Source organism: Puma concolor, chromosome E4 (assembly GCF_028749965.1).
Source record: "Puma concolor isolate L17-30 chromosome E4, mPumCon1.1.hap2, whole genome shotgun sequence".
Lineage (NCBI taxonomy): Eukaryota > Metazoa > Chordata > Mammalia > Carnivora > Felidae > Puma > Puma concolor.
The window spans coordinates 27,309,853-27,335,148 of NC_141683.1; the positions used below are offsets into that span (position 1 = coordinate 27,309,853).

At 51.5% G+C, this 25,296-nt stretch overlaps 2 protein-coding genes across 3 annotated transcripts; both read left to right on the forward strand.

The window, feature by feature from the left end:
* Positions 1–2,508: 2,508 nt before the first annotated feature.
* Positions 2,509–18,291, forward strand: GOLT1A (golgi transport 1A). Of its 2 annotated transcripts, none has more exons than XM_086693259.1 (5): positions 2,509–2,667; positions 13,852–13,943; positions 14,955–15,067; positions 17,266–17,329; positions 17,957–18,291. In XM_086693259.1, the coding sequence occupies exons 1-5, from the start codon at positions 2,643–2,645 to the stop codon at positions 17,993–17,995; spliced, it is 333 nt and encodes a 110-aa protein (XP_086549385.1). In that variant the 5' UTR covers positions 2,509–2,642; the 3' UTR covers positions 17,996–18,291. The 2 variants fall into 2 exon arrangements, with proteins under 2 accessions (XP_086549385.1, XP_086549384.1); XM_086693258.1 differs by having other exon boundaries at positions 2,512–2,667; positions 14,889–15,067.
* Positions 18,292–22,417: 4,126 nt separating this feature from the next.
* Positions 22,418–24,882, forward strand: KISS1 (KiSS-1 metastasis suppressor). The gene is made up of 2 exons (XM_025921035.2): positions 22,418–22,580; positions 24,536–24,882. The coding sequence occupies exons 1-2, from the start codon at positions 22,478–22,480 to the stop codon at positions 24,880–24,882; spliced, it is 450 nt and encodes a 149-aa protein (XP_025776820.1). The 5' UTR covers positions 22,418–22,477.
* Positions 24,883–25,296: the final 414 nt, after the last annotated feature.

The following is a 25,296-nucleotide window of genomic DNA, read 5'->3' on the forward strand; positions in this document are numbered from 1 at the left end:
GTGGCGGGAAGGGGTGGGGGGGGGGGGGGGTGGAGAATATTCCTAACTGCTATTTTATACACCTGTGCGAGCAGTTAAGCACCACATTTGAGAGAAGCCTTTCAATAACAGCATTTAATAGTATACCAACACTAGTAATATTAATAACAAGAGCAATGATCATAACTATACTGGAAGAGTAAGAACAATGGCTCATCAAGTGTTTATGTGAACCGGTACCCGGTTCCGGTTCCGTGCACACCCCACGCACTTACTCACCAGTCCGCGTTCTAACTCTAGGGGACAGGTACAACTCTCACCCAAGACGCTGAGGCACAGAAAGGGTAAATCAAGTGTCCAAGGTCTCACGAGGCTAGGAGGAAGCCCAGGCCCACTCTGACTTCAGAGCGGAAGCGCTTAACCTACCAGTGGTTTCAATGCGGGTGATCGCGCCCCCTAGTGGAAATTTTGGAAATTTGCGGGGAGCTTGTAGTGGCTGCAAGGCACTGGCCAGATCTCCAAAAACAGTTAACTGTCTTCTACCCTGCAGGACTTTAAAACGTACAACCGACCTAAACCCACTTCTAATATAAGTTGGTCATACAGCAATTCATAATAGTACGAAGTATAAGCTTCTAAGTTTTTTTTAAGTCAGTTTCATGAATAACTCGGTAAGTTACGAGATGGTCTTAATGGAGAAGAAACGTAAATGGAATAAAGACATGGTTTAAAAATTGAGTTAAACTACCGCATACATTGTCCCCACAATGCAGTGGAACATTCAAGTACTGTTTCCGTGGTTGAAGATGGTTCCAAGTGGGGTCTTACTGAGCAAGCACAGACCGACTGCAAACATCTAACGGAGGAGATCTGAGAGAACCAACCATTACAGCAAAGATACCTGAAATGCAGGAGATCTCATTAGATCGCCTTAATGAATGTTTTTAGAGATTATTTCATAGGATTGTCATTCTTTAGATTTTTTAAGTTTTTGCAGCCCCAGCATGGACACCTAAGTTGTACAGATTCCGTGTGGTAATGTTTGGGGATGCGGTCTGTTTTTTCTCTAGCTTTCCCCGCCCCTGTCCCGGGGGCCCACATGCAATTGTCCTCAGGCACTTGTATCCCCAAGTCCCTTTCCAATCTAGCCTCCATTCCCCACTGCCTGTTGGAAACACATGACCTCCAAGGCCCAAATTCCTGACTGAATTCTCCCTCAACCTGCGACAGCATTTCAAGACAGAGCTCTGTGTGTCTGTGACATGCCTGCACTTACTCCTTTCCCGCCAGAGCACCGGGAGCTATTTTAACAATACACACAGAAGACCCAGTTCATTTGCATTCACATCGCGCCTCCTCATTGTCTCCACTCTGCCTTGCTATGTTATCCCTCTTTCAATTAAGGCTATTTCCCTCTTTCTCTTTTTATATGTAAGTATACTCCGTTTGTTGTAATTTACCTAACGGGTTTTATTCTTTTGTTCATTTCCTACTACTCTCTCATTTTCTTGTGGGTGGGGAAGGTGTTTTTATTTTGTTTTGTATATAATGACTCTCTGGTCTTCTACTTCTCTTAAATGTAAGTGTATTAATTATAAGTAGGTGCAAGCAATCTGCCTGTTTCACTTATGGCTTCATTAAATCTTGCCTGAACATTAATATATTGAGAGACATCGTGCTTTATTATGATTTTTCCCTTCTTTATATAGTTTTGTGTTTTTAAAACTGATGTGTGTAGATTGCTCATATCATCTATGAACTTCATTTCAGGATAGAGGGGACATTACAAAGGGGATGCTGACTCATGGGTTGAGAGCCACGGCTCTACGGTGGCAGAAAGGATGTTAAGAACTATCTGCCCCTCTTTTTACAGGCCCACAGAGGGAGGGAAGGATGACCCATGTCTACACAGCTGGTGGGTGGACTTTCAGAACTAGGCTTCTGAAATCGTCCAGCCCTACCCCAAGCCCAAATTCATCTTTCATCCTCCCTGGCTCAACCTCACTGTCCGACGCTGGACACCGTTGGGGAAAAGGAGGTCGAAGCCTTTTGTGTCTAACTCCTCTGGGGCGCTTTTGCCCTTGCTGTAACCCAACCCGGCTCTCCCAGAGACTGCCGGCAACAGGTTTTACCCAGTGGCTTGCCGCCCCCTAGCGTCTAGCATGGGTACTAGCGCCAAGCAAGCGGACTCCACAGGCACGAAGAATTGAATACTTTTCCGAGGAGAAACGCGGATTCCAACTCTTGCCACACCCCCACCAAGCCAGGCAAGGAACCCGGGGAGCCCGAGATCCCAGTCCACTCTACAGTCTGAGTTCTGCGAAGGACTTGGAAGCAGTTACACTCAGCCTCAGGGCGCGGGAGTGGGGGGCTTTGGCGGGGTCAGGTGGGTGTTGCCTTCGCCAGGTGGGCGGAGCGTGTGCCCAGGGCTGGTGTCCCCTGGGAAGATCCAGGAGAAGGGAGCCTGCGACTTTAAGCAGCCGTTTGGGTGGGGAGGGGGGGAGAGGTGGGGTTTGGAGAGCGGAGGGAGTTAATGATTTACCAGAGGCCCGTTTCACAATTTCCCAAGGGTCAGCTTGCCTGGAGCACGCACAAGCGCGGTCCTCCCTGCTCCTCTCCCCTTGGCAGCTTCGACCCGGAAGGCCCCCCAGGCAGCCTGCGGCATGATCTCCATCACCGAATGGCAGAGTGAGTGGGGGGGGCCGGTGCCGTGGAGGGGGCTGGGCTGGAAGGGAGGATCCAGCTTGGGGCGGAGGGAGACGCCGCCCCTCCCAGCCGGGATCTCTCTCTGGGCAGCAGGGAAGGCGACCTCTGGAGCCGGCGGCCGGCAGGTGCTGTGCTGGCATCCTCCGGGCAGCGGGGCCAGGACCGGGTGTGGCTCCTCTGCCTCCCCGTGGGGGGAGGGTTGCTCAGGACCCCCGCGTAGCCAGAGGTTGGTGCCTGGGGGGGGGGGGGGGGGGGCTGCAAGTTCACCCCCCCGTGCTGTTCCCTTTCCCATCATGGTTCTTAGACCCGGGATGCCGCCAAGGGGGACTCAGGAGGCCTCTGCCCATTCAGACATTTTCCGCACAAACTCTCAGCGTCTCCTGTGGTCTTGGCACGCTTCTTCTTCTAAATTTCATGTTTCTCTTTTTTTTATTTTTTGAAGTCAACTCTACCAAACGTGGGGCTCGAACTCATGACCCCGAGATCAAGAGTCGCCCGCTCCACAGACTGAGCCAGCCAGGCACTCCACCTTGGGTTTCTTCTTACCAAAAACTAAACTCCACGCCTGTCCCCAGATTACCATACCATCACTCCTAAATATGGGTGTTTGTTTTTTTTTTTAAGTTTATTTATTTCGAGACAGAGAGAATGAGTGGAGGAAGGGCAGGGAGAGAGGGGAACAGAGGATCCAAAACGGACTCTGTGCTGACAGCCCCACGCGAGGCTTGAACTCACAAATCACAAGATCATGACCTGAGCTGAAATCCCAAGCTTAACCGACTGAGCCACCCAGGTGCCCCACTCCTAAATATCCTTCTCTTCCTTTGCAGGGAGAGGGAAGGGAGATAGTCCACAGATGTGGGAGGGGCAGGAAGAACTGTGATTTAAAGCCTCTGAGCCCAGGATCTCATCTGTGAACTGGAGATAATATTCATTCACTGAACAAATTCGTCCCCACTCTGTGCCAAGCATTGTGTTGGGCATAGAGTATACAATAGTATACTGAAACGGAACAGACCTTTTCCTGCTTACAAGCTAGGGTGGGGAAACAGGGAATTAACAGATCAAGAAATAAGTATGTAGTATGTCAGATGGTGATGGGTCCTCTGGACAAAAATAAAATAGAGTAGGGAGGCTAGGGAGAGTGAGGTAGGAGGGGTTACTGCGTTGTATAGCGTGGTTAGGGAAGGCTTCCTTTTATACAGAGAAGCAAGGAAGCAAAGCTATGCAATGATCTGGAGGGGAAATTTTTCCAGGAGCGGGAATAGCCCGTGCAAAGGCCCTGAGGCATTAGCATACTTAGCGTGTGGTGTGGCTGCAGCCAAGTGAGTAAAGGGGAGGGTGGGAGGAATTTAGGTCTGGGAGGTCACCGAACGATGAGGCTGTGTAAGAACTTTGGTTTTATCTCCACAAGATGGGAAATGACTGGAGGGTTTTGTACAAAGGAGTGAGTGATATGATATAGGTACATTTTTATTTTTTTAAGCTTTTTTTTAAAGATTTATTTATTTTTGAGAGAGAGTGCCAGCTGGGAAGGGGCAGAGGGAGAGGGAGACACAGAATCCGAAGCAGGCTCTAGGCTCTGAGTTGTCAGCACAGAGCCCAGCCCTATGCAGGGCTCAAACTCGCAAACCTTGAGATCATGACCTGAGCTGAAGTCGGTCGCTCAACCGACTGAGCTACCCAGGTACCCCAATTTATGGACATTTTTATTATTTAAAAAAAAATTTTTTACAGTTATTTATTTTTGAGAGACAGTGAAACAGAGTGTGAGTGGGGGAGGGGCAGAGAGAGAAGGAGACACAGAATCCGAAGCAGGCTCCAGGCTCTGAACAAGCGTTCAGCATAGAGCCTGACGTGGGGCTCGAACCCACGAACCGTGAGATCATGACCTGAGCTGAAGTTGTTCAACTGACTGAGCCACCCAGGCGCCCTTTAAAAAAATTTTTTTAAATGTTTATTTATTTTTGAGAGAGAGGCAGACAGAGTGTGAGCAGAGGAGGGGCAGAGAGAGAGGGAGACACAGAATCCAAAGTAGGCTCCAGGCTCCGAGCTGTCAGCACAGAGACGGACGCAGGGCCCAAACCCACTAACTGCGAGATCATGACCTGAGCCGAAGTTGGATGCTTAACCAGCTGAGCCACCCAGGTGCCCCAATTTGTGTAAATTTATCTTAATTTTATATTTTTAATTTACATCCAAATTAGTTAGCATCCGTGCAACAATGATTTCAGGAGTAGATTCCTTAGTGCCCCTTACCCATTTAGCCCATCCCCCCCCCCAAAGCCCTCGTTTGTTCTCCATATTTAAGAGTCTCTTCTGTTTCGTCCCCCTCCCTGTTTTTATATGATTTTTGCTTCCCTTCCCTTATGTTCATCTGTTTTGTCTCTTAAATTCCTCCTATGAGTGAAGTCGTGCGATATTTGTCTGCCTCTGACTAATTTTGCTTCGCGCAATACCCTCTAGTTCCAGCCACGTGGTTGCAAATGGCACGATTTCCTTCTTTTTTGATTGCCGAGTAATACTCCAGTGTACAATTTATGTACATTTTTAAAAGATCGCTCCGGGTGCCGGATTGCAAACAGACTGTGGAGGTGTGCGGTCAGCCACAGGGGGACAGTTCCGAGGTGAGAGATGGTAGAAGCCGTGAGGGCGGTGGCAGTGAAGTGGTGGAAAGTGGTCAAGGCTGGGTCAGCTTTGAGGAAACTGCTGGAAGGATTTGCTGGTGGGCTTGATGTGGGCATGAGAGAAAGAAGTCGAGAATCCCACCAGTATTTTCAGCCTGAGCGATTAGATGGGTCGATTTGGGTTTTGGACATGTCGGGTTTGCTGTGTTAGTAGACATCCAGGTAAGCTGTCAAACAGGCAGTCAGGTATAGGAGTCTGGAGTTCAGGGTTGAGCGCCGAGTTAGAGACATTTGGGAGTTGCCAGCATATAGACGGTATTTAAGACCACGAGTGCATGAGGTCGCCTAGGGTACAGTTTCTCAGCTTCCCCACCACTGACATTTGGGGGCAGGACAATTCTTTGTCGTGCGGGTCTGTCCTTGCTGCTGGTATGTCCTCCTCCCATCTGTGACCCTGAAAAATGTGTGCAGACATTGCCAAATGTCCCCTGGGGAACAAAATCACCCCTGCCCGTCCATCCCTTGGGTTGAGAACTGCTGACTTAGGGAATAAAAATAGAGAAGGGAGCTGACCCCTGAGTCTGGTGGCAAGCCAACATTTTATTAAACCAAAGTGTGGGAAGTCCTCAATGAGAGAGAGAGAGATGAGGGAACCAGATTTAGGTCAGGTAATGGTGAGTGGACCAGGTTGCCCTCCGGAACCTTAAGACTTAAAGGATGCGTATGCCTTAGGCAGATAATGTGGGAGGAAGCCTATATACAAAGGCCTTGAGGAAGGAAGGCTCAGAGACACAGTGATGAAAAGGGAAGGAGGGAAGGAGGGAAGGAAGGCAGGAAGGAAGGAAGGAAGGAAGGGAAGAAGGAAGGGAAGAAGGAAGGGAAAGAAGAGACGAATGGAAGAAGGAGGGGTCAGGGAGGGAGGGAGGGGAGGGGAGAAGAGAGAAAAGGAGGAAGAAAGGAAAGAAGGGAGGGAGGGAGGAAGGAAAGAAAGAGGAAGGGAAGGAGGGAGGGAGGAAGGAGGGGGGAGGGAGGAAAAGAAGAAAGAGGGAGGGAGGAAGGAAGGAAAGAAGAGAGGAAGGAAGGGAGGGAAGAAGGGAGAGGGAGCAAGGGAGGAAGGGTAATGTGGTTAGCCTATGATAGGCAAGGGGGATGGTGGCAGGAGGAAGATGAACAGGCACGTGGAGACCGCACCATGCAGAGCCTGTAAGCCAAGGTGTGGCTCAGGGGACACTTGTAGCCTAAGCCCAGTGGGAAGCCACGAAGGGTCCCGAGCGGTGCACTAATATGATTGGGCTGTATGCTTTCTAAGGCCCCTGAGTGCTGTGTGGGGAAGGGCCGAGAAGCGGGGGACTGAAGTAGGGGACAAACTGGAGAGTGTTGTAGGAGTCCAGGAAAGAGATGACGGTGGCTTGGAATTTAGCGGTAAAGGTGGAGGGAAAGGCACCCCTTTCAAGATAGCTTAGGCAAGAAGAAGCAGTAAAACTTAGCTGTGGGCCGAACAGAAGGGATGGCGAGAGCAGTGAGGGGGTCTCGGCTCTCGGGCTTCTGCCTCAAGCTGCTGGCTGGGGCGGGAGGGGGGGAGGGACATTTTTATTCATTTGGGGAAAACCAAGGGAGGAAGCCCTGTAGCTCCGCCTGGACCTGTGGAGTTCCAGAGGCCCTGGAGGGAGAGCGCCAAGCTGGGATGCCAAGCCGGCAGCTGGGTGTGAGTTTGGCAGCTCAAAGAGAGGCATGGGCCGGAAAGAGAAATATCGATGCTGTCAGCACACAAGTGATATTTAAAGACGTGGGAATGCATGTGAAATAGAATGAAAAGAGAAGCGAGCTCGGGCTGAAGCCCCGAGCAACTGAAACCCCCAGAGGAAGAGAGAGAAGGAGGAGCTGGCAAAGGAGACTGGGACGGAGTGGTGGGAACAGCAGGATGAGAAGCGAGAACACGGTGTCACGGAAGCCAAGGGAGGGTGTTTTGAGAAGGGAGTGGCCAACCACTGACAGATGAGGGCCGACACCCACCTGGATGGATGGCTGTCGGATCTGGGAACAGGGACATCATGGATGGCCGGAGCAAGAGCCACTCCTGTGGAGGGGTCTGGGGGCAGAAGCGGACCGGACGGGTTGGTTAAAGGCACATCCATCTTCTAGAGCCAGACGACTGGGGGCAGACATTGGTTCTGCCAGCTACTGGCTGCGTCCTGCTGGGCAAGTGACTCAACCTCTCCTCGTTTCTATTCTGTTTGTGACGTGGGGCCAACAGCGCAGTAGGGTTTCCTATATAACCCACTTCATAGGCAGCGATGAAAATGAATGAATGAGTGAATGCGTGTGAATATGTGAGTGAATGAGTGAATATGGGTGAAGTGCTTAGACTGTGCCTGGCCCAGGGTGGTCACGAGTGTTAGCAGTTTTCACTAGGAATCGCTGTTGGTTAATTTTGAAAGTGAAGAAGGGCTCTTTCTCTTCTTGTTTCCCTCCTTCCTATTCCTAGTCCTGATTTAGTCTTAAATTTTTTTTTTTTAATTTTTTTTTTTCAACGTTTATTTATTTTTGGGACAGAGAGAGACAGAGCATGAACGGGTGAGGGGCAGAGAGAGAGGGAGACACAGAATCGGAAACAGGCTCCAGGCTCTGAGCCATCAGCCCAGAGCCCGACGCGGGGCTCGAACTCACGGACCGTGAGATCGTGACCTGGTTGAAGTCGGACGCTTAACCGACTGCGCCACCCAGGCGCCCCCTGATTTAGTCTTAAAGCTGTCAGCTGGGAGGGAGAGGGTGCCACCAGGGCAGGGTGAGGAGGGCATCCTGGCAGGGTCGGGGTGGGGGGCTGGAGAGTAACTTTGTAGTGGGTGGGGGTGGGGGGTCCCGCTTGATTTAGGGGGACACCACCTAAATCAAGGGATTGAAGAAACATCAACTCTGGCGGGTCTCCAGCAGGGGGAGCGCCGCCCCATCTGTGTGGCTCATGGAGCCGTTGGCTGCAGGTACTTCTGTCACTCCTGGTGACATGCCCCATCTCCCGCCCCCTCGGCCACCTCGCCTGCTGCCCCAAGGAGAACTTCAAGAGCAGCCCCCGGTTGGTAGCAACTGAAATCGCTAAGCTCCTGGGAGCGAGAGGCAAAGAAAGGTCTGAGGTTTATGTATGAGAAACAGAGTTTCTGACCCTTTTCAGTGAGGTTTTGTGTCCACAGTGCAGTTTCCCCACTGGGCGCCGGAAGCAGTAAGCATGGCCCTTAAGGAAGGCTGCCCCCAGTGCAGGAAAATTCTGGAACTGTACCAGCTCTTGAGGAAAGACATGGAACAAGTTGGAAAAGTGATAACTCTCCAGGCTAGTAAATCATCATTGCAGGAGCAGGGAGAACATAGTATGAATTCAAGAAACTTATGCTGTGTCTGCAAAGTGAGTGAGAGGGTCTTCTTAAGTGTTTGCAGGATGGACATACGGATATTTTAACACAACAAAATGAAAACCCAATAAGATATTCACACCATTTCTATACAAAAACATCTACTAAAGGAGATGGAAGGGAAGGGTGTATCAGAATTGGAATCAATGACATTTTAATGGTAGGAGACAAGTGCCTATACGTCACCGAGGTTTGTCAGAAACGGAAGGAATCGGCCGCTAGTAGGAGATGCATTCTGGGCAGCTGGATGTGTCGAGAGAGAGGATGTCGCCTTGGGTCCTCACAAAATCCAGCTCTGCCAAATGGGAGACCCAATGAGACTGGCATTTTTTTCTGTACCGTGAGTTAAATGAGGTTTTGGTCTCGTTTGTATTTTAAAGTAATCTCTGCCCCCAACATGGGGCTCAAACTCACAACCCCGAGATCAAGAGTCACATGCTCTACTCACGGAGCCAGCCAGACATCCCTCCTCTTACCTCTATGTTTAATGATTCTTTTAAAGAAGTCCTTTGGCCTTATTTCTTTTTTTTTTTTTTTTTAAATTTGTTTTTCAACGTTTTTATTTATTTATGAGACAGACAGAGACAGAGCATGAACGGGGGAGGGGCAGAGAGAGAGGGAGACACAGAATCGGAAACAGGCTCCAGGGTCCGAGCCATCAGCCCAGAGCCCGACGCGGGGCTCGAACTCACGGACCGTGAGATCGTGACCTGGCTGAAGTCGGACGCTTAACCGACTGCGCCACCCAGGCGCCCCTTTGGCCTTATTTCTATACTGAACCTGACCCTACTCCTCTTAAGTTCACTATGGTAACAGATTATGAAAAATGACCTGATGATGATAGCGTTGTTTGATTTTCTTTCCCTTGTAAACAGAACGTAGCCAATAAGTCTAGTCTCAAAGACTTTGTTTTTGTTTTGTTTTTACAGTTCTGCCTCGAAACAACCAGACTCTTAACAATATTTTATAACAGACTTTTAACAACATTTTATAACTATCTCTAAAAGTATGGCAGTAATGCAAATTTCATAGGTATTATAGGGACCCATTCTAAGATGTTAGTTAGCAAGTCCAGTAAAATTTTTCCCTTTAAAAATTACCTTTATGTTTCTTTAAAAAAAAAATTAAGGGACATCTGGGTGGCTCAGCCAGTTAAGCATCCAGCTCTTGATTTCGGCTCAAGTCATGATTTCACGGTCTGTGGGTTCGAGCCCCACATCAGGTTCTGTGCTGACAGCACAGAGCCTGCTTGGAATTCTCTCTCTCTCTCTGTCTCTCTGTCTCTCTCTCTCTCTTTCTCTCCCCTCCCCCACTTGCACATGTGCATGCCCTCTCTCTCTCAAAATAAATACACTTTAAAAAAATTAAGCCACCTTCAATTTCTAAAAAATTAAGCCATTTTTTAAAGTTTATTTTTTCAGTAACCTCTACACCCAACTTGGGGCTCAAACTCATGACCCCAGGATCAAGAGTTCTATGCCCTTCCACCTGAGCCAGGCAGGTGCTCCTAAAAATGAAGCCATTTTAAATAAAGTTACACATGTTGTCGTTGAGAAAGGCAGTCTTGCCATATCCCCATCTACCACATAATTTATAATAAAAAGAAAAGAAGGCATTCTAAATATATGAAATAGATAAAGTATGTCGCAGAACTACAGCGTAAACTCGAAGTGTCACATCACCAGTAATTTTTTCAAAGGAAGCAACGCGGTTCGCTTTATAATACCATCAAATAGAAGACAATTACAGGGCGCCTAGGTGGCTCAGTCAGTTAAGCATCCAACTCCCGCAGGTCATGATCGCGTGGTTCATGGGTTCAAGACCCTTGTTGGGCTCTGTGCTTATGGCTCAGAGCCTGGGGCCTGGTTCAGATTCTGTGTCTCCCTCTCTCTCTGCCCCTTCCCTGCTCACATTATCTCTCTCTCTGTTTCTCTCTCTCTCTCCCTCTCTCCCCCTCTCCCTCCCGCCCTCCCTCTCTCTCTCCTTCAAAAATAAATAAACACTTAAGAATTTTTTTTAAAAAGAATAAATACTTAGGAACAAATTTAACCAAGGAGGCAAAAGTCTTACTGAAAAATACTGAGTGTTGCTGATGGAAGTTTTAAGACACAAATAAATAGACATCTTCTGTTTATGGGTTGGAGGATTTAATATTGTTAAGATGTCAATACTCCCCAAAGCAATCTACAGATTCAGTGTGATCTCTATCAAAATCCCAATGGCGTTTCTTGTGGAAACAGAAAAAGCCATCCTAAAATGCATATGGAACCTTCAGGGATCTCAAAGAGTGAAAGCAATCTTAAAAAAGAACAGAATTGGAGGTCTCACACTTCCTGGTTTCAAAACTTTTAGAAAGCTACAGTGATCAGGACAGTGTGGGACTAGCATAGAAACGGACACATAAACCAAAGGGATAGAACAGAGAGCCCAGAAGTAAACCCAGGTACAGAGGTCAAGTGATTTTCAATAAGGGTGACAAGACCATTCAGTGAGGAAATGACAGTCTTTTCAACAAACGATGTTGGGCAAACTGGACATCCATGTGCAAAAGAATGAAGTTGAACCTGTACTTTATACCATCTGCAAGAATTAACTCAAAGTTTATCTTAACTCAAAGTAAGGGCTAAAACTATAAAGCCCTTAAAGAAAACTCAGGAGAAATGCTTCACGACACTGAAATTGACAATGATTTCTTGGATATAATACCAAAAATATAGGCAACAAAGGAAAAAGTAGTTAAATTGGAGTGTATCAAGATTGAAAACTTCCCTGCATCAAAGGACACAATCAACAGAGTGATTTCTCCTATGGGAGAAATATTTGCCAACCATATGTCTGATGAGGGGTTAATATCTAGCGTATATAAAGAACTCCTACAACTCAACAACAACAACAACAACAACAACAACTCCAACCTGTTAAAATGGGCAAAGGACTTGAATGGACATTTCTCTAAAGAAGATCTACAAACGGCCAACAAGCACATGAAAAGATGTTCAAAGGGCGCCTGGGCAGCTCGGTCGGTTAGACGTCTGACTCTTGATTCCCGCTCAGGTCATGATCTCACAGTTGGTGAGTTTGAGCCCCGTGCCAGGCTCCGCGCTGACAGCATGGAATCTGCTTGCGATTCTCTCTCCCTCTCACTCTACCCCGCTCCTGATCATTCTCTCTCTCTCTCTCTCTCTCTCTGCCTCTCAAAAATTAATTCGTTTAAAAAAGAAAAGATGTTCATGATCACCGATCGTCAGGAAAATGCCAACCAAACCACAACGAGATACCACCTCCCACTCATTAAGATGGATGTTATCAAAAAGAAGACAAACAAAACAAAACAAAACAGAAAATAACAAGTGTTGGTGAGGATGCATAGAAATTGGAACCCTTGGACCCTCGTACTGGGAATGTCAAATGCGGCTGCTGTGGAAAACAGTGTGGCGCTCCCTCAAAACCTTAAAAACAGAACTACCCTATCATCTAGCATCATCTATAAACCCACTGCTGGGTATATACCCCAGAAGAAATGGAGGCAGAGTCTCAAAGAGATCTTTGTTCACCCATGGTCACACCACCATTATTCCCAGTAGCCAAAAGGTGGAAACCACCCAAGTTCCACCCACAGATGAGTAGATAAACAACCTGTGTTACATCCATACAATGAACTATCACTCAGCCTTAAACAAGAGGGACATTCCGACGAGGGCTGCATCCTGAATGAACCTTGAGGCCATTATGCCAAGTGAAATAAGCCAGTCACGTGAAAACCCTGTATGACTTCCCATATAGGCCACCTAGTTAGACTCCCAGAACTAGAAAATAGAGTGGAGGTTGCCGGGGGCTGAGAGGGACTGGAGAACGGGGAGTTAGTGTTCAATGGGGACAGAGTTTCAGTTGTGACAGATGGAAAGCCCGGGAGGTGGCTGGCGGTGACCATCGTAGAACACTGTGAAGGTACTTCACGCCCCTGGGCGTGTGCGTAGAAATGGCGAAGTTGCTGAATTGTGTGTGTATTTCATCACCATTGAAAATGACAGCTTAATTCCATTTAGAAATGAAGCCGCGCAGTGAATGGTCACTGGTGGACTCTCAGAGTGGCAGAGATAAGTAAAATGAACAATTCTGTGGGCTGGAGAGGGTTTCGGGAAAAGGGGAACTTCATATCCTGCTCTTGTGACAACTCCTCCTGAGGGGAGCGATCTGGAAGATACATCGAAATGTCAGAGATGTAGCCCCTTGACCAAACAAGGGGCTCCTTAATATCCTGCCCTTCTGTGCTGTGCTCACTGGCCCTCAGCAAACGCCTGCAGCTTCAAAGGTTGCCCTGGGACACGAAGCAAAAAGACACACTACAAACCGGGGTGGGGTGCTGGCGGCGTGGGTCCAGAACCTGGCACAGAACTGCCCGGTCTCGGGACTGACGCTAGAGGAAGCTGAGGGGCGTGTGGTGGGCCACCCAAGGTGCTGTGGCAAGAGGGAGGGTGCAGAGTGGGGCAGCAGGTGTTGGCCAGGTTGCAGACTCCCAGGTAAGCACTGAGCACATTCTTCTATTTTTCCAATTAAGTATGAGAGGTCGCCACCTGAAAGCTGCGGATGGGGCAGTTAGAGGAGGAAGCGCACAGTGTGAAGAATAATCCAGGAGGTCAGGCCTCTTGAGAAATCGAGCAGGACAGCCGGGCGGTTCTAAGCTTTTCGGGGCTGGTGGTGGTGAGTGGTCAGTGGTGCCCTTCTGCCTGGGTGTGCGTTGGGCATCAGCAGCTCCCGGCTGCAGGAGGACAGGACCGGAGGGATCCAACCCTGACCATCGTGTAGACAATGTAGCATTTGTAAACAAGCTGAAAATACAAAAGGCAGCGAGGGTAGCACTAGCCGCCTCACAGACCCATGGTGAGGACAGAATGCCACAGCGCACGGAACGGATCAGGAGCGTGCAGGGGCGAAACATAAATCCGTGCCTGCCCTTCCTTTCCCTTCCCGTCCCATCATTCCCCGTGAGCACGGAAGCTGAGATTCCTGGGTGGAAATGGAGCCGCCCCATCCCCCACCATCCAGAGGGCAACTGTCCAGTAGCAGTGGGGGAAACTTCCAGCATCCCAACCTGCTCCCCAGAGCCCATCCCACCCCATCCTCCTTGCCCATTGCAGAAATTGGTGTGGGCACCACCGGCTTCGGAATCTTCTTCATCCTCTTTGGAATACTCCTGTACTTTGATTCGGTGCTCCTGGCCTTCGGAAACGTGAGTCCCCAAGCCTGTGTACCCTCCGCCACCAACCTACCTGAGGTCTCAATTGCCAGGAAGATGGGCCCCAAGTTCATTCAGATTGTGCCCATCCAGGGGTCTGCACCATCAAGCCTGGGCCGGTGAGGGTGGCCGGGGGTGGGCAGCGAGGCCTGCTGGGCGCGGAGAATCCGAGGACGTGGATTCTCATGCCAAAGCTCTGGGTGAGGCCCTGCAGGTACCAAGATGAATGGGCTGCTGTCCCTGCCAGTGGAACGCCCCTGTCTAGGGATAGGGACATAACGTGAACGTCCGTGACTGGGAAGGAAGGCAGGGGCAGCCATAAAGTCGCAATAAGATAAGTACACTTAATCTAGAACAAGATGTCTGGAGGAAGAAAGCATATCCAGCTGGAGAGGGACGAAAAGGAATTTGGAAAGGCAATGGGTGTGGAGGCAGAAGGAACAGCAAGAGAAAAGGTATGAGGAAGGGGAGGAAAGGCATGGAATATGCTGGAAGAAAGCCAGAGAGTTAAATCTGATGGACACCTGGGCACTCCTAAGGGACCATTAGGAGCCAAGCTGAAGATAGTGACGGGGCCAGACAGTGGAGCCCTGATGGCTGGCTATGGCTAGGTATGGCTGCCTCAGTGTTCACCTCCGTAAAATGGAGAGACTCTGTCTATGCCGTCTTCCCCGGGAAGTGTTGGTGTGACAAGAAATAAAGTCATATATGAAAAAGTGATTGGGAGCCAAGAAGTTGGGTTGAATTGCGTGAACAGATGGAGACCTTCAAAGTCCTCCTTGTCCATCCTCCTGTCTCGGGGCGGTTCTGCTCCTAACAGAACTCTTCCTGAAGAGGCAGCAAGTCCTGCCCCAGGCCTGGCCCCTGACTCCCCGTTGGTGGAGGGCGGGGGGTGTTGGTGTGTTGGTTCTCATGCTTCTCTCCCTCCCTCCCCCACAGCTGCTATTCCTGACTGGCCTCTTGCTCATCATCGGCCTGAGGAAGACCTTTTCCTTCTTCTTCCAGAGGCACAAGCTCAAAGGGACCAGCTTCTTCCTAGGGGGTGTGGTCATTGTGCTCCTGCGCTGGCCCCTTCTGGGCATGTTCCTGGAAACCTATGGATTCCTTAGCCTCTTCAAGTGAGTGCGGGTCTCTTTCCCCTGGATGAGCCCACCAGGGCCTCTGAGCAGCTGAGATCACCCCGCCAGGTTTGGCCAGCACGACCGACAGGGTATGCAGACACAGGGATGCTATCCCACGGATGGGAGCCACGGAAGGACTGAAAAGGCAGATGGGCATCAGGCAGACACTTGGAAGTTCCCTCCAACAGTAGGACGAAGGACAAATTGGAGGGATTGGCCCATCCACCTGCAAACATTGAGCACCTGCTGTGTGCCCGGCCCTAGGCCTGCCCTTAAGGAGGAGACACAGGGCCTGCCTTCAACTTGAAGAATCCAGCAGGGAGGAGGGGCAGTGAACTAGCATTTGCCTGGCCCCTCATATGCCCCTAGCACGTTCACAGTCGTCACCTCACTTTATCGTCTTTACAACCCACTGCAGGATTGCTCTCTGCAGATGAGGAAACCAGATCTGAGAGGCTGCCCCCCCTCCCCCCACCCGCCGGAGGTCTCACACAAAGTATGCAGAGGATCTGGACTTGATCCAGGCATCCCTGGCTGCTGGCCTCATGTCCTTCGGCCTGTCCAGTGTCAGCCTGGCCTGCTGAAAGGTGGGGTGGAAGTCAGCGAAGATGTGTGGCCACTGCCAAGGCCAGGGAGGTGTCCAGGGCAGGGAGGGCCTGTCCTGAGACAGGCCGTGGGGACAGGCAAGCTTTAAGAGGAGACTGGGGGGTGCTTAAGGAGCAGAAACGAAGGATGTCGGAAAGGTGGGGCTAGAGAGGGAGGATGCCTATTGTCTCTGGGACACTGGAGGACAGTGGTGGGATGGAGAAGACGGGCTGGAAGAAGCATGGCTTATGCACTCACCGGAAGGAGCCGGGGCCAGGACCCCGACTTCTCATAAAGCCCTCCGTTTGCCCAGTGCAGCCTTGAAAACACTTTGATTAGCCTGAATGGCCCAGACCTCCTAGACATCATATAATGTAGCTTCGAGAAACTAAATTTTCTCACACGCACTCTGCCACCCACTTGTTTAACATCCAGACATGTCACGATTCAAACAGCCACTTATTCAAATAGTCAAAAACACAAAAAGTAGCTACTGCGTGCCAAATACAGAGCTAGGTGGGGGGATGTGGCACTCAACAGGGAGAAACTGCCCGAGGACCTCGCAACCTAGTCGAGAAGAAAAATTCTGACGACAGTGACCATTTATTGAGGGATTAGAAGGGTGAGTGGGGCCACTGCAGATTCAGTAGCTCCAACCAAACGTAAACCTTGACAAAGACCCCTTGCAACAGCATTGGGGGGGAGGGGCGAGAAAACCAAAATCAGAGCTCTAAGGGACGTCAGAGATGTCGGTGAGCCTCGGGGAAATGAGGCCCCGGGAGAGGAAATAGCTCAGCCAGCATTCAAATGTCTAACCCCCTCGCCTCTCCACACACACAGGGCTCCCCCCGACGCCAACCTCAGTGTTTCCAAGCCCTTTGAACGATGGTGCACATGTGCCCGGCCAGACCTTGCCACGGTGTGTTTGACAAGAGTGGGGAAGCCAAGGGCAAAGGGTGGCTCCACGCATGGGCACCACGCCGAGGCACCAGGGAAAACACCCATGAGCACGGCCGCCAGCAGCTACCCATGCGGGGGCCCAGGAAATCTGAAGCAGGCAGCACCCACCCAGTCCAGGGAGGAGAAGACAGTAACAATGATACAAACGCTTCTTTTCTTAAAAAAATTTTTTAATGGGAGGGAGAGAATCCCAAGCAGGCTTCGCGCTTTCTCAGCGCAGAGCCCAACACGGGGCTCAAACTCACCGACCGTGAGATCGCGACCCACACCGGATGCTTAAACAACCGAGCCGCCCAGGTGCCCCCAAACAAACACTTCTTGAACATTTCTTTGCAGAAGGCCCTATGGTGTAGATACTATTATTAACCTCATTTACAACTGGGAACTGAGATTCAGAGAAGTTGAGGAATTTTGCCCCAAGTTTATACAGCACGAGCAAGTGGCAGAGCCCAGATTTGAACCCAAGGAGCCTGATCCCTGCCCCTTTATTCTTAACCACTTCACATGGTTGCCTCCCCAAACCCAGGGGGTGCAGAACCAAGCCTGCCCCCAGTGCCCAAGGGCCCGCTTTCTGGGGAACCAAAGCTGGAGCCTTTGGGTGGATCTCGCCCCAGGCCATCGCTGACCCCTCCCCCCACCTCTGCTCCTAGGGGCTTTTTTCCTGTCGTCTTTGGCTTCCTGGGCAATGCCTCTGACATCCCCTTCCTGAGTGCGGTAAGTAGATTATGCATGTGGCTTGGTGATGATGCCTTGGGGCGAGGGGCCCTGGTGAGACTGCTGCCCCAGTGCAATGGAGCCTTCCCGTCTCCCCTCAAGCCCCTTTCCCCTCAACTCCTCTCCCCATCCCCACACCTTCTCCGTTTGACAAGAGCAGATGAGGAGAGGGCACCCGGGAGCATTGTGCCTAAGGCGTAGGTATTGAGGCAAGTGGCTATTCGTAGCTCCTTATTAGAGCCAAAGAAACAGATTCAGAGAGTCTAGGTGACCCAGCCAGAAAGTGCCAGAGATTTCTGGGGAGCTGGCTGAGTCTGGGCCCCAGGCATGGAGAGCGTGTGTGACAGCCAGTGACAACAGAAGCTGGTGGCCGATCCTGTCCTCTCCTGGAGGCACGCAGGGGGCAGCGGTCCCCAGCCCCTGCCCCTCCCTTTCTCTAAAGCATATTTTCTGACAGAATAGGAGCTGAGAAGCTTAGGGAGGCCCTACAGCCAGCTGGATCATCCCCGCGGCCCCCTCTCCCGATCTGTACTCAAGGCCCAGCTCTCAAGGCCCGCTCCACAATAACCTAGATATGGAGTGTGCTGCTCACTCTTTGTCTGAAGTAATGATTCTTGGCTCCCACAGCTGTTCCGGAGGCTTCAAGGCACCAGCTCAATGGTCTGAACAGCAGAGACGAGCTCCTTGAACTTGGATCATTGGTTGAGGGGGCTGGAAAGGAAGTGGGGGCTGCCTCCACCCTGCCGTGACTCATCTCCCCATCATCCCCAGCCCTCTCCAAGTCCAGAAGGAAGAACAGAGTTGAATGACTGACCTCAGATTCCAAGTCAACTCAAAAGGCTGTTGACATGGCTGCGGACAGAGATCCGGGGCCCCACCACGATCAGACTGGGGCTGGTATTACATCCTGCCCTGTATTTATGGGAGGAGAGCGAAGATTAAATCCCCAGTCTGTGAGTGTGTCTGAGACTCAGAGTCACTGTCTCTAGCCTGTCAAGTCCAGTCCCTGACTCAGGGCAGGCCGACACAAACAGCATTCCACTGAGCGAGGGGCAGGCCTGCTCTCGTAGCCTATCATTTTTATCCTTGTGGTTAATGGCCCTAATGAGTGAGATAATATGTCTGTAAACCCCTGTTAGCAGTAGGCATTAGACCAGTGATGGGTATCAGCCTGCGTGCTGGTGGGAAATGCTACTCAACCATTAATTAGGCGGCTGCCTGCATGGCACACCCTCCAGGTAGCACCTGGGCTCAGAGAGCTTCTCGTCTGAGGGCGGAGACATAGCCCCTGCCTTCAGAGAGCCCAAGCCTGATAGAAGGGATGTTCTCTGTCCTGGGGAGCCCCTCGGCCAAGGGTAAAGAGCATTCTTGCAGGCCCAGGATGGAGACCAGAGTCCCTTGCAATGCATACATCTAGTAAATACATAGATGCATTTGCATACATAGATGTAGATGTAAATGCATCTACATAGATGTAAATGCATACATCTAGTAAATATCCATGAGGGCCCCCTGTGTCTACACCGAGCACTGGAGTAGATGCTCAGGGTGCAAAGGGGAGCCCTGTCGCTGCCTCCAAACACCGCGATTACAAAGCCATGGGATGGCGAGGTGTGGAGGGGAGCCCACGAGCAGCATCTTCAGATGCTGTACTTGCAAATCACCCGTCTGGATTCCCTTGGCACTTCCCAGGTATGCTCACCTTCTAGATTTTCTCTCTTCCACCCCCTTTCTCCTGCTCCTTCACACTGGGTGTGCTTGTACTTCCTGTCTAGAGGGCAGGGTCCCCCCCTCCCCCTCACATAGCCCATTTCCATGTCATTTGGGGCATAATGGGTCTCCAGCTGAGTGGGTCTGGGGTGTAGGGGGTGAGGAGGATGGAAGGAAGAGTGGGAATCAGAAAGCCAGCCTTGGAGGGCTTCTGGAGGGGGACAAAGAGGCTGCTTTCAGTGCTGAGAGCCAGGCAGTGGGAGACAGCAAACGCTGTGCTCTCTGAGGGGTCTGAGGGCGGGGAGGAGGCAGAGGTGGGCCTATGCCTGGAGACGAGACGTCACCCCAGGCTTTATAAAAGGGACGCGATCAGGGCACTGATGAGGGTGAGCCCTGGAGCCCAGCTCCCCTCTCTGTGCGTGTTCATCAACCCAAGAAGCACCTGGAGACCCACGGAGCTGCCACCCGGCCGGACAGAGCCAAGGTAGGTGCCCAGGGGCATCCACACGTAGAGAGGGGTCTGCCCAGCCCCAGGCAGGCTCCAGAGGTGGGAGCAGGAATTTAGTTCCAAGAACGACAGTTGTAGCCCAGACAGGCAAAGGGGATGCTGATCTTTCCTGATTATCAGGTTGGCCAGATTATTCTGGGATTAGTCAGTGAATACCCTGACTCAAATTTATGAAACCAGGACCTTGGGGATCCCTTACAGTGGAAGGAATAGGAACAGTGAGTGAGTTCTGGCTGGGATGAGAGGCCACGGGAGCTTTTGGAGGGAGCTAGGGAAGCCCTCAGGGCTCGTGGGCTCCACAAGTCTCCTCCGAGCAGCTCTCCCAACTTCCGGATGGCAAGTACAAACCTAACCCAAGAGCCCCTTTGCACCCTGCTAGCCACCTGCACCGAGAACCGGGGGTCACCCCAGGAAGGAAGCCACCTCACTTCAAAAGCTTTCCTACCACACCTGGAATCTTTTACTGATTAGGTACATAGCCTGTGGTGGGGGCACAGAAATTGCCTACAGCAGGTCAACCTCTCCAGGCCCTGTGAAAGCTGATGGTTCTTTTCCAAACAATTCAACTCTACTATGTTCAATGCCCCTGTGCTGCCTGGGTGGGGAGAGGAACGTGCCACGGTGGTATCTATAATGGGGAGGAGGCGCTACGGGGTGCCAGGAGCTTGGAAGAAGGTACACTAGCCTTCTAACCATACGCCTGCCCACCCCTCACCTTCCCCACTCACCACACTGCCTGCGCATAGCAGCCGGAATGCTTCATCTGAAATGCAACACACACGCATTCCCCCCTCGGGCTCAGCCTACACTGGGATGAAGGCCCCCGCCCCGTGCCCCTTCTTCACCCTCACCACAGTCTGTCTCTCCAGGGAAGCTCTGTCGAGGACCTGTGGTCCCCTCCACGCCCGGCCCCTGCTGGCCAGCTCCAGCGCCCCCTAATGGAAATGCCTTCCTTAATCCTGTATTCACGCAGCTGACCAGTGCTCAGAAACAGCCGTGGTGCCACCCCCTGTGGCAAACCCGCCTGCCCCCCATCCAGGATAAGCCCCCACAGCTCCCTGGGTACCCACATGCCGCCAGCCTGTCATTTCTGGTGTTATTTTGAAGTGGTCAGCTAAGACGACTCAACTTCTTGAGCTAGGTTCTTGGGGGAGGAGCTGGGAACAAGCACCCTGTGTCTTAGCACACCTGTGCACCCCTAGCACCTAGCACAGCACCTAGTTCAGGAATGATCTCTGAACTAACCTGGGCTGTGTGCATCCATGGTCTGAAGCCACAAAAGAAATGGTTGACGCTGCTCTAATGAACTGATCCTGCCTCTCCTCCATACCCACCCAGGGCTTAAAGCAGGTGCAGAAAACTTGTCTGGATTTCAGAGTGTCACAGCATCAAAGTCTGCAAGGAAAAGCGACTATCTGAGGGGATAGTTGGTGTCCAGTCTGATGCAATGCTCTTACTTCACAGAGAGGCAAAATGGTCCTGAAATGGGGGTGACTTACATCCCACAGGGAGGGGGGCAGAGCTGGAGCCAGGTTTGAATGTGTTTTCTTTTAATGTTTATTTTTGAAAGAGACAGAGCATGAGCGGGGAAGGGGCGGAGAGGCAGGGAGACACAGAATCGGAAGCAGGCTCCAGGCTCTGAGCTGTCAGCACAGAGCCTGAGGTAGGGCTCAAATTCATGAACTGCGAGATCATGACCTGAGCCGAAATTGGACACTCAACTGAGCCACCCAGGCGCCTCAGGTTTGAGCGTTCTTGATCCCATTTCAGGAGTCTTCCTATCTGCCCCGTGTCCAGATCCTGGAGGCTGCAGGGTGGGGGGTGGGGGTGGGGGCAAGAACAAAGGGGTAGACCATGCTAAGCAACCATTCTTTAGCAGCTGATGGGCGCCAGTGATAGCCCTGCCCCTCCCACTTGCCCCCCTGCACCACGGCGGCTCCAGTGGACACACTTTTTGTCCATCCCTTTGACCTGCCTCCCCATTAGTTTGTCTTTAATCATGCTTGTTGGACAATACCAAAGTGCTGATGACTTTTTTTTTTAATGAGTATTTATTTTGAGAAAGAGAGCAAAAGCAGGGGAGGGGCAGAGAGATAGGGAGACAGAATCCCAAGCAGGCTCCAAGCTGCATCAATGCAGGGCTCAATCTCACAAACCATAAGATCATGACTTGAGCTGAAACCAAGAGTTGGATGTTTAATCAACTGAGCCACCCAGGCGCCCCTCCCCCCCCCCATGACTTTTTCAAACAGAAATTCAACTTGGGGGCTGCAAGAGCTGGGGTGGGGGTGGGAGGCTGAGAGGGTAAAGGCAAAGGGGGTGAAGTGTGGGTCAGGGTACGCAGCCCCCACCCCAGCAGCCGAAACCACGAAGTCAATTGAGTGCATATCCTCTTGGAGCCCACAAAGACTAGAAAAAGGTGGCACTGACCTGATACACCAGGGAAAGTTTTTTCTCTTCCCTGTATTACAGGCAATAAGACAATTTAATGACAGTCCTCAGGTCTGCGAAGGATTATGAGAGATAATGAGATGATTGCCTCTTTCTTACTTTTCTTCTTGGAAAAGGAAAAGAAGAAAGTCTCTGCTGCAGCAGGAGGGAACTGGGCCAGGTTTGGGAAGTTGCAGTCTAACGGGAGAGTTGGGCCCAGGAAGTGGAGGGTTTCTGCAGAACCCAGCGGGGAGCTCCCAGGCTCCAGAGGATGTCTGGACCTCAGTGCCCTCCACTCAGTGAAACTCCTTGCCCTGCTTCGCTTCACCCCTCCCTCCTGGGTGCCACACACGCCCTCCCCCCCCCCCCCCCCCCCCGCCTCCAGGGCTTTCCTCTTCACACTGGGCAGCACCCTGCCCATGCCCTGTGCCTGACCTAGTCTCCCCTCCTTCCTTCTATCTCAGCCTCAGGGCACTGTCAGGTCCTGTCTTCTCACCAGGATGAACTCGCTGGTTTCTTGGCAGCTGATGCTTTTCCTCTGTGCCACCTCCTTCAGGGAGACATTTGAAAAGGTGGCACCCGTGGAGAATCCTCTATCTACAGGTATGCGTGGTATGGGAAGAAGGGCGGGGCAGGGCGGGGACGGGGTGGGGGGTGCACAGGAGTTGTCGTAAAATAAGAGTTACCATGGTTCTCAGATTAAAGCTAGTCTATCAATGTGACTTAAACGCTGCCTCTAATGAGAACCTAAGACTAGCACATGCCATTCATTTAGGGGCTGCATCAATCTTGCAAGCAAGGGATGTCTTACTGCTGTTATGGGCATCCGAGGCTGACCCCGGTCAACCACTGAGCTCCTCCTCACGTGTGTTCTCTGCTCTATGCCAACCACCTGTCTGAGCAGATCCATTGGGAAGGAATGTACTATGCAAGCTTTTCTGATCAGTGATCTCAGACCCTGTATGGGGAATTGGGGGGGAAAAAAAAGACCTAAGCAAAAGGACAGGTTGTTAATATCTGTCAACCTTATGAGTTCACTGTGCAAATGATTAGCTGGAGAAACGGAGGCCCAAAGAGGCAAAGAAAACCCCGGAAGTCAATCAAATGCTGCAACAGCCCTGCAGGTGCAGGAACTGCCAAGAGCGTGCCTCTGAGCGGCACGAGCTAGTCCCCGGAACAGGAGTTGGGGGTTTAACACTGCTTGGTGGCCAGTTTCCTGGGCACATGAGATGCGGCTTGTCCTCTCCGGCCTGCAGTAGTTCTCTAGCCATGGAACTTGGAGCGTCCCCTGTACACGTGTGATATCACTGCACCCATAAGATATCCCAGAGCAAAGAGAAGATGGCCCGGGTGCCCTTGGCCAACAGTGTCTTCTCTCCTGGGATCCACGTGTTCTTTCTGGGTGAGGGAGGCTCCCCCAGAGAATAACCTCACCTCTTTCCCCCAGGGACATTGACCTGTTGACTCTTTTTGGCAAGTGGCTCTAAGTGAGGCCACACACAGTAGCCTGAGCAGTAATCCTACTGCAGGGATGATGGGTGTCACTGGGAAGAAAGCCATCATCCCTCCCTGCCTCAGCCAGGCCCTAAGCAAGGCGGGAGGGGCCTTCTAGGAAGATTAGCATTAACTCTGAACCACGCCCACACTCCTCTCCTCCAAAGTATGCCAAGGCATTGAGGAGCAGGGCTCAAAGCCAACTACCCCCCCAACACACCCACTCACACACCAGGCCTCATTTCCACTAATCTCGTGCCACAATTGGCTGGGGTTCCTGTCTACTCAGAGCTAGTTGCACTATTTTACTGCCAAAAATTACAGTGAATTTAACAAGCCTTGCATGTGAAGTGCCTTCCTAATTAGCCTTGTTAGCCCTCAGTGTGAAGGGAAGAGATTATATCTGGGGAGGCAGGGGTGAGCAGGTGAAGGTGACCCAGATAATTTCTCATTCTTCACTGAGCCCTTATGCAGCTTATTAGGGGGTCACATTAACTGGGGGAGAGGTGTGGGGCACAGTGGTCCTAGCTCTACCCTTGTTTTTGTTAACTACAGACTTTTCATTTGCTCTTATATATTGAACAAGCATTTGAAGCCCTACTACGTGCAGACGCAGATCACTGTTTCAAGCACTCAGAGAACTGAATGAACACAGCTCCCACCCACCCCAAGGAGCTCAGTCCAGTGGGGGAGCCTGAGACAGAGACAAGACAGAGGGCCAGGCAGTGAGCCAAGAAATGCCCAACTTGAGTGTCCAACAAATACTGCAGGCTTATTTCCAAGCTCTACCCTGTTTGCTTCCGAAAAGGAAGTGATTTAATACAAAAGACATTTAAGATCATTCCCGAAACCATTTGAAACCAAAGCTATGTTGAAAGAGGAGCCAGTGACCTAACCCCCTGGGGGGCTAAGATGGTCTGCATTGGGCTCTGGGCTTCCTAGAGGTCCAGGAATGAAAGGGACCAGGAACTACGAGAGGGAAGCACAGGCTAGGGGTGGGAGCAGGTGTTCCAAAGCCTTCTCTCCTGGCCTCACCTCAACCTCTCCCTGTGGTTCTGCCCTAGGCCAGCGGCTCGAATCCCAGGCCCTCCTGGCCCCGTGGGAGCAGAGCCCGCGATGCGCGGAGAGAGAGCCCGCCGGGGCCCAGCCCAACGCGCGAGGGGCCTCGCTGTGCCCTCCTCCCGAGAGTGCCGCGGGGCCCCAGCGGCCAGGCCTGTGCGCCCCCCGCAGCCGCCTGATCCCCGCCCCGCGGGGCGCGGTGCTGGTTCAGCGGGAGAAGGACCTGTCCACCTACAACTGGAACTCCTTCGGCCTGCGCTACGGGAAGCGGCAGACCGCGCCTCCCGGAAGCGACCGCGGGGGGCGCTGCGCTTGGCTGAGCGCCAGGTGCGGGATGGGGGCGGGGGCATGAATTTCAAACTCCAGACTAGGCGTCTGAGCTGGGGGTGGGGGGTGGAGGGTAGGGCAGTGGGAGGGGGACTGGGGCTTCTGTCCTGAAACAATAAAGGAAATGCTGCCCAAACATCCTGAGTGCGATTTGTGGCTAATTTTTGCAAGCAGCGCTGATTAGTTTTCCCTCGCTCCTCAACTGGATTTTTACTGGTTTTAAGATGACTTTAGTCTTATCAAGCTCAGTGCTTTTCAAACTAGAGATATGAAGAACCAGATTGTTTTTCCCCAGTCTGGGGCAGATCACTACTTAAAACACACACACACACGCGATGAATCGCTGAAAATTTTTAAAATTTTAAAAATAAAGAGAAACCGGAACTGGTTGCTGCTTCAGTGTTTCGGCAACATCAAATTTCTATTAAAATTGCTGCAG